Here is a 12,184-nt window from a genome sequence, read left to right as displayed (position 1 = left end):
AGCTAGAACAGGCTAAGTGTAATGTAATGTAATGTAATTTATTTCTTATATACCGCTACATCCGTTAGGTTCTAAGCGGTTTACAGAAAATATACATTAAGATTAGAAATAAGAAAGGTACTTGAAAAATTCCCTTACTGTCCCGAAGGCTCACAATCTAACTAAAGTGCCAAATTAAAGACCTATTAGAGGACCAGCTGTTTGTCACGTATGTAGTCAAGTTAAGGGAGGAAAAGAAAAACCTCCAGAGGCAACTGGTAAAAGTCCAACAGTTATCTAGGCAAAAGGAAAGTATTGAAGAGATACGAGAATCCCAAAAAGCTGTTCAGACTCGGCTGATTGAGATGGAAATAATTAAAAATAAAATAGTGAAGGAACTGAATGAAGAAATTGGAGTAGCTGCAGCAGGAGTTGGCAGCAACAGTGCCAGGCTGGCAGTATACCAGACTGCAGGAGCAGCTGAATGAAGCAGTACAGAATTGTGAAGCAATGAAAGTCAAGGCAAGGGGGCTGGAAGAGCTGAATGGCAAGCTCCAAAGAAAGTTACAAGAGATGTACCTCCGGGAGGAGGAGGGGTTGAAGATGGCTGAGAGAACCCAGCAAGAGTGCACTCAGCTAAGAAAAGAGAATGATATGTTTGTCCCAGAAGTTGGAGACCCAGGCTCTGCTTGCTATCGAGACTGCCGCGAGACAGGAGTGCCAGAAGCAAGTAGAAAAATTAAATGCAGAGCTGCAAGCTGCTGAGAAGCAGATAAGAAAGAGATGGGCCCATCGATTAAAGGAAGTATCAACCCAAAGCCAAGGCAAGTGGCTTCCTGTTGCACTTATGGGCCTGAGAGAAACTACCTGGGAAGAGAGTACCCAGGGTGACCACGAAGAGAGGGACCCGGCACCCTCTACAGAATTCTGGAAGAAGTGAAGACGGGCATGCACGCCTGGCGATGAGGTAAAGATACCATAGTGGAGTTCTCCAGAGGTGGCTATCCACTGGGATTTATAGTCTATAGCCTAGGAGCCCAGATGCCAGTAAAATAACCACAGATGGGAAGGAGTATCAATCTGTAGGACCTGACAAAATTCGCTGGATAGTGAAGTGAAGTTCCCCCACCCCCTAACCCCCCCCCCCTAAGAAACTGGGGTGAAACCCAAATCTGAGAAAGGAATAAAATATGCCAGACCTGCTTTGAGGAAAGTGAAACTTGTGAATTCTGAAAAAGAGTCAACAGAAGGCTAAGCCTAAATCAGGAAAGGACTCTAATTTGGTTATAAGAGGTAACTATAGTCCTAAACTAAAACCCAAGTCTACTGACACCGATGGTAAAGTGTCCAAAGGTAAAGTTCACTAGAAACCAAAAGAGGCATTGATCCAGGAATCTCCAAGGAGGGAGGGAACCCAGAACATGACAACCAGTAGCCTAATGACTACTGTCTATTCCGCTTAAGTGCAAGCCCTTCGGACCGGTTTGCCACGTGTGCTTAAACGGAGTACCATGTGAGCACTGTCATTTTTCTCGCAAGATCAGCAGCTCGGGGGCAGGATTCCATCATATATCACTGCCATCATATATCTTAGGACGAGTCACCTGTAATCATGTTTGAAATTTGTGATTATCCCTTTGTTTTTGTTGCTTTCATATTCAACCTTGAAGCCAACAACTTCGCTACGTTTGAAAGCGGTGTATAGGTCTCTATCGCTTTGAGAGACCATATGAGAGCAACTGTAGAAGGACCTGGAGTACACCACACTCGGGGGACAGGCCCTTCCAATTTATGTACAAGTACTGTAATAACAACGCCTAAGCGACGTCTGACATCATCATGGTGGACACGTTCAGCCAAAGACAATGATTTTTGTCCACGTGATGCCACGGGCAGTTCCAAAAGTTCAAACACATGGCCAGGCCTAGACTGCTGTTCTGAAACACGCCGCTCATCTATGTGATTGCTTTTAACCGGAGTGAGCATTACGTGAAAGAATACAGGTAGGACCTATGACATCAGTGTGCATAAGTGGATTGTGTGCTTATCCGAATTGCAAATATCCAGCGTTTACATCCATTGACGGGACCATGGTGGTAGGCTGCGGATAACTGAAGCATGCGCTTAACTGACGTGCACTTAGATGGAGTAGACTGTACTATGAACTATAGAATAAAGAAGAAATGGGCTTAGCAGAGAACCATGATGGTACAGGAAGGGATTCCTGGAGATCAGACGTCAGAGTCTTCAACAAAGGCAGTAGAGAGCCTGGGAAGGCCTGGTGACTAAGGAAGTGATTTCCAGGAACAGCATGGATGATCCAGAGTCCAAAATGCAAGGTCATTGACGTGCCGGAGTCCAATGGCTGTAATGCTTACTGTGTCCCATTCGTATGTATGCATATAGAATGGAGAGTGAAAGGTGGGGTATATGTGATGAGAGTCCTAAGGCAGTCTCGGAGTTTCATGCTGGGGGAGCAGAATCTGGGTACCCTTAGAGTGAGTACCCCTCAGCCTTTTCAGGAGAATCCCCGAATAGAAACAGGCGCTCAATCTGTTAGGATTGAGCAGAGGGGGGCCCAGTAGTACAGAAACTACAGCTCCCAGGATGCAGTGGGCTCAGTGGCCCTCAGGCAGGGAGAAGAATGTTTGCATGAGACTGGGATCAGTTCAGAGAGGTCTCCGAGAGAGAAAAGAAGAGAACTCCTGATTTTTCCCTAGACATCAGTTGAGGGAAAAGAACTGATGCCTGTACTGCTTGGCTGAGGTAAGCCAAGCTAACTTTCTGTAAAGTGTGAGGCAAACTAAAAAAAATTAAAAATGTTTTGTTCATATGAGACTGTGTCATAAGAACATAAGCAGTGCCTCTGCTGGGTCAGTCCAGAGGTCCATCATGCCCAGCAGTCCACTCACGTGGCGGCCCATCAGGTCCAGGACCTGTATAGTAATCCTCTATCTATACCCTTCAATCCCCTTTTCCTTCAGGAAGTTATCTAATCCCTTCTTGAACCCCAAAACCGTACTCTGTCCTATCACACCCTCTGGAAGCGCATTCCAGGTTTCCACCACCCTTTGGGTGAAGAAGAACTTCCTAGCATTGGTTCTGAATCTGTCCCGTCTTAATTTTTCTGAATGCCCTCTCATTCTTGTAGTTTTCGAATGTTTGAAGAATCTGTCCCTCTCCACTTTCTTCATGCCCTTCATGATCTTGTAAGTCTCTATCATGTCCCCTCTAAGTCTCTGTTTCTGCAGGGAAAAGAGCCCCAGTTTCTCTAATCTTTCAGCATATGAAAGGTTTTCCATACCTTTTATCAATCGTGTCACTCTTTTCTGAACCCTCTCGAGTATCGCCATATCCTTCTTAAGGTATGGTGACCAATACTGGACGCAGTACTCCAGATGGGGGTGCACCATCGCCCGATCCAACGGCAAGATAACTTCTTTCATTCTGGTTGTAATACCTTTATTGATAGTACCCAGCATTCTATTCGCCTTCTTAGAGGCCGCTGCGCACTGTGCCAACAGCTTCATTGTGTTGTCCACTATTATCCCCAAGTCCTAACCTCTTCCCTCCCCTGTGCTTCCTTATCACATACTGGTATAAGAGTATTTCAGAATTTTGTTGCCACAAGGTCTGTGCAGGGGAGGAGGTTGGGGGACGGAAAAAGTGACTGAGATGAGCAGAGGACTCAGGTGCTTTTTTATTTTTCAGATTAAATGCGCTGCAGCTAATGTTCTAGGGGAGGCCTGGCTGCTGCACAAGTACAAGAAGAGCTGTGAGAGTATGCAGATCCGGCAGCATCAGCGCAATCTGCTGAGAGCCATCCAGGTGTAAGTACAGCAGGACATGGGTAAGAGGGGGCCATAACAACTCGGAGGGAAGGATATCACTGTTCCTACCACCATGTGGGAAACCAGATCAGTACTGGCTCAGAGGGAATGGTGTCCCTAACACCACATAGGACACTGGATAGAGTTACCAGACGTCTGGGAAACCTGAATATACCCTCTTTTTAGAGGATTGTACAGGCTCCCAGATGGATTTTCCAAGAACCAGCATTTGTCCTGGTTGCTTTTACGTTCTGTTCTCCCTGCTTCCCCGATGCCAGGCCAGGTGCGTACAAGCGCCGGGCCCACAGACTTCCCCCACCCCGACGTAAATTCTGGTGTCGGAGGGGAAGTTCCAGGCCAGCTAGTCGCTGCCTGACTGGCCCGGAACTTCCTCTCCGACAGAGAGAAAGAAAGAAAGGGAGGGGGACAGGGAGACATCATGTGGGAAACTGGTTCAGTACTGGCTTAGTGGAAAGATTTCTCCCGCACACTATTCTAGGACATTGGGTCAGTACTGGCTCAGAATAAAGAATTCTCTCTAACTCCATGCTGTGGCATTGGCTGTGAGAGTAAGGTATCGCCAATATCTTGATGTAACATTTATATAATATTGAGTTAGAGGGCGGGGTCTTCATTCTGATTGGGTCTCGCTCTGGGTACTTTTCAAGGTTGCATGTGTTTAGAGTTCTGGGTAAAATGGCTATAAACCACAGATTTTTATTTGCTTGATAAATCATGACATATGTTAAACAGTAACAAGTTTGAAAGGATTTATTACTTCTTTACCATAGACCCCCAAGTACAGACTTTGAACTGAGATTTCTATAGTAAGAGTGGCAAAAATGACCTGTTTGTCTGTCTTGCCTGTTCAGATTGTAAGCTCTTTTGAGCAGGGACTGTTTCCGTAAGTTTTGTGACTCTAAACAGCGCTATAGAAATAATTAATAGTAGTAGTAGGTGGCACTTTATATAGACTAAATAATAGACTTTATATAGACATGAGCTTTTGAGAACCATAGTCCACTTTGAGGGATGGGACTCAGAGACCCGTAATCCAAACAATAAAATTGGCTCCAGGGAGTGCTATGAAAACTACATAAACCTGCAAAAAGGACTAGCAATACCTAGGACAGAATTTTCCTCAGAAAGGGCTCTTAAAATCTATGGGGGCAATTCTATATCTTGGAACCTTCATTTAGGTGCCCCGAAGGAATCTATTCTATATTGGAACGTAGGCACCCGGGTCTGTTATAGAATACTAGCGTAATCTGGTGTCAGCATGCCTAACTTTTGAATGCCTGCACCTAAGCCAGGTATAGAGGTGGCATAAATGCAGGCCCTGAATTCAGCAGAGATGTACATAACCTAGCATTCCATAAGTTACCAGTGTAAATGGGAACCCCGTCTACATTCCACCCATGCTCCGCCCCTGTGTACACACCCTTTGCAAATATGCACTATGTAAACTAAGCAGGTATTTGCAGAATAGTGCTTAAGCACCCTGTTAGAACTTAAGTCATAAGTGCTGCTATTCTAAATATTTACACACAAAGTACATATAAACATGGGCACCTAAGTGATAAGATATGAGGCCATTTAGGTTAAATAATAACTTGCCAGTTGATATTCAGGCCATGGTGGTCTGCATTTTTCAAAGTACTGATCACCATGAGCTGAATTAGAACCAGATATCCAGTCCTGGACATTATCTGGGTATTGGCATTGAATATGTGGATTTTCGCAGTCACCAGAATTTATATGGGTCTGGTCGAGATGAAGTGCCACTGTCGTGATAACTAACCAGGTGTAGTTAGGACCATTAGGGTGGTGGACACCTGGAATGCGCTTCCAGAGGGTGTGATAGGACAGAGTACGGTATTGGGGTTCAAGAGGGGATTAAATGATTTCCTGAAGGAAAAGGGGATAGAAGGGTATAGATAGAGGATTACTATATAGGTCCTGGACCTGATGGGCCACTGCGTGAGCAGACTGCTGGGCATGATAGACCTCTGGTCTGAGGCACTGCTTATGTTTTTATGCTGTTTTTGTGGTTTCACGTGCCTGATAGTTATCTGAGCACAGACATTGAATAATGGCAGTGCCTAGGTATCTTCCCTGACTCCATCCTTAGACCACCATAGCACTAACCGAAGAGTGCCATAGCGGTTAGAATCAGCCACATAGCCAGACTATCATTTTTTAGGGAGCCTGATCCATGGGGGATAAAATTTTGTCCCACCCCCTGCTCCCCATGTTCTCTCCCTGTCCCCTGTGGCAACATAAAATACCTGGTAGTGGTACTGGTAGTGATGCCCAAGCCCCTCTAGCCAAAGAGTTCTCCACTGGTGTTCCGTCTGTCAGTGGCATTTTCTATGGGCCACCACTACCCCTGTGTCAGACTTCCCTTCCCCCCCATGCGTGCATGAAAACTGAGCAAGCGTGGGGCAGGTGCCTCCCTCCCCCCAAAAAAATACATGCTCATTTTGTATGTTTGTCTGTGTTCTTCAATGCAAGGCCCGGGGGTCAATGGCGGCCCTCATCATTATTCTGCAACTCTTTGTCTCTCTAATCAAACTCATGACTGAAAGGAGAAAGTGAATGGGAGGAAAAGTCATATGCTTGAAGGACAAGGCATTTCTCAGTAGATGAAAAGAATGCATTTGGAAATGCTCACCTCCTTGAGGATATCCTCCAATAAAAAGTTTGAAGATAGATTGGTGAGGTAGACATACACTGTCAGCAGTGTTACAGGCTCACATGGGAAGATATTTGGTGGCTCTCTTTCAGCTTATTTGGATCCAAAGTGACTACAGCTTAAAAATTAGTGAAGAACGCTGTTCTAAGTGCTTTGAAAATGAGCCCCTATATCTAGGGTTACCATATGGGTCCAGAAAAAGGAGAACGGATTGAGAAATCCGGGTTTTACCTCCATTGCTTTCAATGAAAGTAAAACCCAGATGTCATCTGTCCTCCTTACTTCCACTGCTTTTAAAGGAAGTAAAACCTGGATGTCTCAATCCGTCCTTCTTTTTCTGGAGCCGTATGGTACATATGATATCATTACCTATATCTCCCACCTAGTGATTGAGCTTGCTCAGTTGTGGGGAATGGCTGATAGATGTGAACCATGAGCACAAAAATCTAAAAATTATCTTTTCTTTACTTGCTGCTTTTTATTTTTTCTTCCTAGTCTCAGCTCCCTTTCCATTTCCATCTCTCTCCTCATCTCTTAGTGTTTCTTTACTCCAACCTGATCCTTGAGCTTCTCAGAACCCTTTTCTTAGCCTCTCTCCCCTATCAGTCCCTTCCTCTTCGAATCCCACAAAATTGCTCTACCTTCCTCATCTGTTTGTCTTTCTTCTGCCCATCCCTCACCCACCTATCTTTATATCACAGCCCATGCCCCCAAGCTTGCGTTCACTTCAGCTCCCTATCACAATCCTCTCTTTCCTTCGCAACCCATGTCTTCCAGTTTTCAGTGCTTGTGCTACACTTTCCTTCCTCATTCCTTTCCCAGTGCCTCCCTCAGCACTTCTCACCCTCTATATGGTAGACCAAAGGAAGACAGGAAGCCTATATGACCAACACTACTGCTCTCCTCTGTTCTCTGCTATTAGCCCATGGGTCAGATATTCCTTATCAGCCAATAAGCTACAGGGGAGGCAGGATCAGTAGCTTAGGAGAGCCTAACCTTCTGTCCTGCTTTCTCCTGAAGCCCATTGGTCAGACATTCCTTAGCCAGCCAGTAAGCTGCAGGGAAAGGTGGGAGCAGCAGCTTCAGAGACATAGCCTTACTCCCTGCTTTCCTCTGAAGTTCTACATCAGGAAGGTATCAGCTTTGATATCTGGGCAGTGCTGGAAAGAATACAGTAGAGCTACCAGACATCTGGATTTTCACGGACATGTCTTCTTTTCAGAGGACATGTCCGGGTGCCGGACAGCTTTTCAAAAACCGGAACTTTGTCTGGGTTTTGAAAACCTGCCACCTCAGGACCGCGTCAGGAGGGCATCTGCACATGCGTGGATGCAACATGGTGATGCACAGATGCCCTCCCAATATGGCCCTGAGGACGAGAACAGGTTGAGGGAGCGGGGCTGGGGAGTGAGGCTGGGACGGAACAGGGCATGACTTGAGCGTAATGGGGTGGGCTGGTGGAACTGGGCTGGGCTATGGGTCCGGATTTTACAAAGTAAAATCTGGCAACCCTAGGAAAGGATATTGGGGGTGATTGTTGCCCAGGTCTCGCCACGTCTGGGTAGGTAGAACCGATGTTTCAGCATACTCTGAAGAAAGTCACAGCATGATGGCTGAAACGTCGGTTCTACCTACCTAGACGTGGCGAGACCCGGACAACTGCAACAATCATGACGCCAGCAACAGAAACCTAAGAGAACAAATATTGGGGGTGTTCTAGCACTCTCAGAGCTGGCACCTATGGCCAACCAGCTCAATGCTCAGTTAAATACCTACCCCTTAATTTGATAACAATGAAAACTACATTAAGACAAATGTCTTGTTTTTCACTGGCTTCTGTGAAGGTAGATGAGATTGTCCCAAGACCATACAAGGAGGATTACCAGAAGAAGTAACTCTTTAAGTGCCAGAATTATTCCTGAATGATAGGTCAAGAGTAAAGAGTGTTAAAAAAAAAAAAATTGACATACCTAGATTCATCATCTCTCAAATTCAGTAGATTTGTTTTTTTTGAGTTTGTTGGATTCTTTTCAGATTTCGCCAGAAGAGGCTGAAGCAGAGGAAGCTTCAGGATCAGGCAAATGCTTTGGTTGACATTTCCAAGGTAAGAGTCTTAGCATTTTAGGATTATTTTGGCGGATAAGAGGACAATGGTCCACAGATTAGATTTCTTGACATGGAGCTAGGGGAAAGCAGAAAGGATTTTTCAGAATAAGGTTAATTACCTGTGTGGAATAAATAAATATCTGAAGACATCCATCTCGTGTCTCCCCCCCCCCCCCCTCCTTTTTTTATTTATTTATTTTTTTTTTTTTTACAGTTGAAAAACAGTATTGAAAGCAGCTCAAAGGATTAAGGAGACTTTTTACCAAACAATGGTAAAAAGTTGCCTTAGTATATATACCCTTGCTTGCGCTAAGTCCATTTTTACCACTGGGGTAAAATGGCCAATTTTCTGAATTTTTCAGTAACGGTCACACACCATTATTGATTGTTCCTATTAGCATGTGGTCATTAGTGCATGAATTCCTATTGCCACCTATTTTGTAAGTAGTAGGGACTTGTGCATTAAATCTACACTAATCTGCGTATGGCAGTTTAGCTGTGCTAACCAATTAGTGCAGAATACACCCACTCTCCACCCCAGACACACCCCCTGTGCCAAAAAAATATATTTTTTAACATGAGGGTAGTGTACACATATGGTCAAAATTACTGCAGGATGCCTCAGCACGTCCTGTGGTATGCCATTTTTTGCTGCAGTAAGCACATTAGTTCTGTGGTTCTATATGTCCACTTAAAAGTTTTCCTCCACTTTTTTCTATGGCTTTTAGTGTAAATCATGTTTTATTGATGTACAATCAGCAAACACACAAAACAAGAGTATAACATGGTCGAGAACACCAAAAGTACAACAAAACAAGTTTTGAAAATAAACTCCCATCCCCACCTCTACCCACTCCCGATTGCAACACGCCACCCGCACTGGAATTCCACCCCCCCCATACCCCATCCCATCACCCCAAAGAAAGCAGAGAAACTACTGAGCAAGCTGTGTTCTTATGCCGCTCAGCAAGCACCGAACAGAACAACCCAACCCCCAACCATCCTCCCACAGAAGCTACCCCCACCCTCCCCAACTTACATACAACACTCGCCTGCACATCCATACCAACCATCCACACTCAGCCAAACATCATACCATCCATCCTGGGGAATATCCGAGGGCATGCGGTACCATCATCTAAAACGAGTTTAAGACCAGACTTCTGGCCCTAGGGGAAAGCGATTGAATATAGGAGTCCCAGATCTGCAAAAAAACTTTTTTCCACTAGAAAGACAAACGGACATGGTGTTGCTCCAAGAGCATCAAATTATGAAAGCGATTCCTCCAAGCCCAGTAAGCAGGTGTGGTCGATTGCATTCAGAGACACTTAAGTATGATCTTCTTACCTATAACAGCAGCCTTCCGAATCAACATCTGATGTCCCCGAGCAGACACCATCAAAGATTCATACCGATCCAGAAGTAAGCCTACCGGCGACATCGGAAGAGATTGGCCAAAAAGCAGAGTATGGCCCTCCAAAAAACTTTCACGCGAGGGCACCCCCAAAAAGCATGAAAAAAGGAATTGCAGCCCTGTTGACATGTAGGGCAGGTCAGGGAAGGAATACCTCCTGCTTTGTGCACCTGCTCCCGAGAAAAATATGTTTTCTATGGCTTTTAATGTCCTCCTGAGAAACCCTCCAGTTTTTTCTGTGATTCTATATTTCCACAAAATTTCCTCCAGCTCTCCCTTTCCATGATTCTTTACTGTCCTTATGCCACTATTCCCATTTTTCTGATAGTACCTTGGATTTCTTCCTCCAGATGCAGATGATTATATGCGACCTAAATTCAGACTTGAACTGCTCCTATAGGGAACTGGAAAGGAGAATCAATTCGCTGGACAGGAAGTTAGATGATATTGCCAGACTGATTTCTGCAACAAAGCAGCCACTGAGGCTATAGACATCCAATCACAACCCTATGGAGGGATGTAGCCAGGTAATGTAGAGACTCTACTCAATCAGGGCCTACAAAGGAATATAGTAGTACAAAGACTTTACCCACTCAAGGTGCTATGATGAAATATACTTATTTATTTCAAATGTTTATCCTGTCCTCCCAAAGGAGCTTAGAATGGGGTTATAAATCAGGAACTCAAGCATTTTACCGATATGTCCCAGCAGGCTCACAATCTATGCACTGTACCTGGTGCAGTGGAGGATTATGTGACTTGTCCTGGGTCACAAGGAGGCAGGATAGGGTTTGAACCCACAACCTAGGGGTGCTGAGACTGTAACTCTAACCACTACACTGCACTCAGAATGCTCAGTAAATCCATGTGGAGAGATTGAGATGCGCCCTTGAGTCTGATTCCTGATAACCACAAAATGAGGGACCCTCTCCCCTTTATGGTTTTCTTGGTATGGTACAGGAGGGATGTGCCATTGTCTTCTCCTGTAAGACACCACTGTATTGCTGGGAGAGGTGCAGGGAATGATCTGGACTGGCACTGCTTGCAAGACCCTGCCCAACATTAGACCAAAGGCAAACAAGATAAGTGACATGCCCAATACCACAAGGAGCTGCTGCAAGATTTGAACCTGGGCCTACAGCTCTAACCATTAGGCTACTCTTCTGTTCTGTGGAGGGATTCAACCAAGTTTTTTCTAAGTTTCCAAGTTTTATTCAGTTTTAAATATACCGCTAAATCAGTAGATTCCATTTTAGTGGTTTACAAACTAAAATATAAAAGGAAAATAATTTACAGTTTCATATAAGGTTTAACTATGTTTTGCCATCTCTGTCGGACAATGATTGCGCTATTTTCTACCATACTATATCTGAGAGTATGGTACAGAGGTTATAACTACAGCCTAGTCATCCTGTGGTTGTGGGTTCAAGCCCACATTGTTCCCTGGGACCCTGAGTGGGCCACGTGGTCCCCAATTGCCCCAGGTACACTAGATAGATTGTGAGCCCACCAGAACAGATGCCCGAGTACCTGAATAAATTTGTGTAAACCATTCTGAGCTCCCCTGAGAGAACAGTATAGAAAATTGAATAAATAAATAAAAGCAGAGAGATGGACTCACTGTTTACATAGGCCTTGATTCTATAAAAACCACCTATATTTAGATGCCTAGATCGGTGTGTGCCTAGCCAATCTAGGTGCCTAACTTAATTTTTTAATTGTCCAATCGGCCCTGTTAATTGAACAGCACCATTAAAAAACAATTTAAAAAAAAAAATTTTTAGGTAGACCCAAAAATTAGGTGTGGTTAGGGGCAGAGTTTGGATATAAATTGATTTCACATTAGTAGGCATCAATGTTAGGCACCAGTAAATTAGACCAAGAAAACCCTGGCCTAAATATAATGGCCTACTGGTGCCTAAGCTGAGTTAGGCGTGATTCCACAAACGGTGCCTAGTGGTGGGTTGACAACTGCGTGAGTGGCACCTAGGTGCTAGTTGCCATTTATAGAATCAGGGCCATATTGTCTCAAGAATTTTACTTGCATTCACTGTAAATATTTGAAAGGTAGGCTTGCGTTTCAAATGACTTTTTAAAATGCATAGTATCTTTTAAAGCTTGATTTAAATTTTTTTAAAGTGATGTTTCCAGTCTTAATTC

The 12,184-nt window shown here is 44.5% G+C and overlaps 1 protein-coding gene across 2 annotated transcripts in view; it reads left to right on the top strand.

Moving 5' to 3' along the window:
* KCNN4 (potassium calcium-activated channel subfamily N member 4) overlaps window positions 1–12,184 on the top strand; it is a 134,696-nt gene that overhangs the window by 118,013 nt on the left and 4,499 nt on the right. Inside the window, exons 6-8 of one of the 2 annotated variants that reach the window (XR_004536477.1) lie at window positions 3,691–3,829; window positions 8,539–8,608; window positions 10,375–10,442. Coding sequence is in view for 1 of the 2 variants with exons in the window: in XM_033914536.1 (XP_033770427.1) it covers window positions 3,691–3,809; window positions 8,539–8,608; window positions 10,375–10,515 (330 nt within the window). In the remaining variant the exon portion in view is untranslated. Of the gene's footprint in view, window positions 1–3,690; window positions 3,830–8,538; window positions 8,609–10,374; window positions 10,552–12,184 lie in introns of those variants that run through there. The other variant, XM_033914536.1, reaches the window with a different exon arrangement.

The sequence above is a fragment of the Geotrypetes seraphini genome, chromosome 11 (assembly GCF_902459505.1).
Source record: "Geotrypetes seraphini chromosome 11, aGeoSer1.1, whole genome shotgun sequence".
Classification (NCBI taxonomy): Eukaryota; Metazoa; Chordata; class Amphibia; order Gymnophiona; family Dermophiidae; genus Geotrypetes; species Geotrypetes seraphini.
This window is presented reverse-complemented; position numbering and strand designations above follow the sequence as displayed.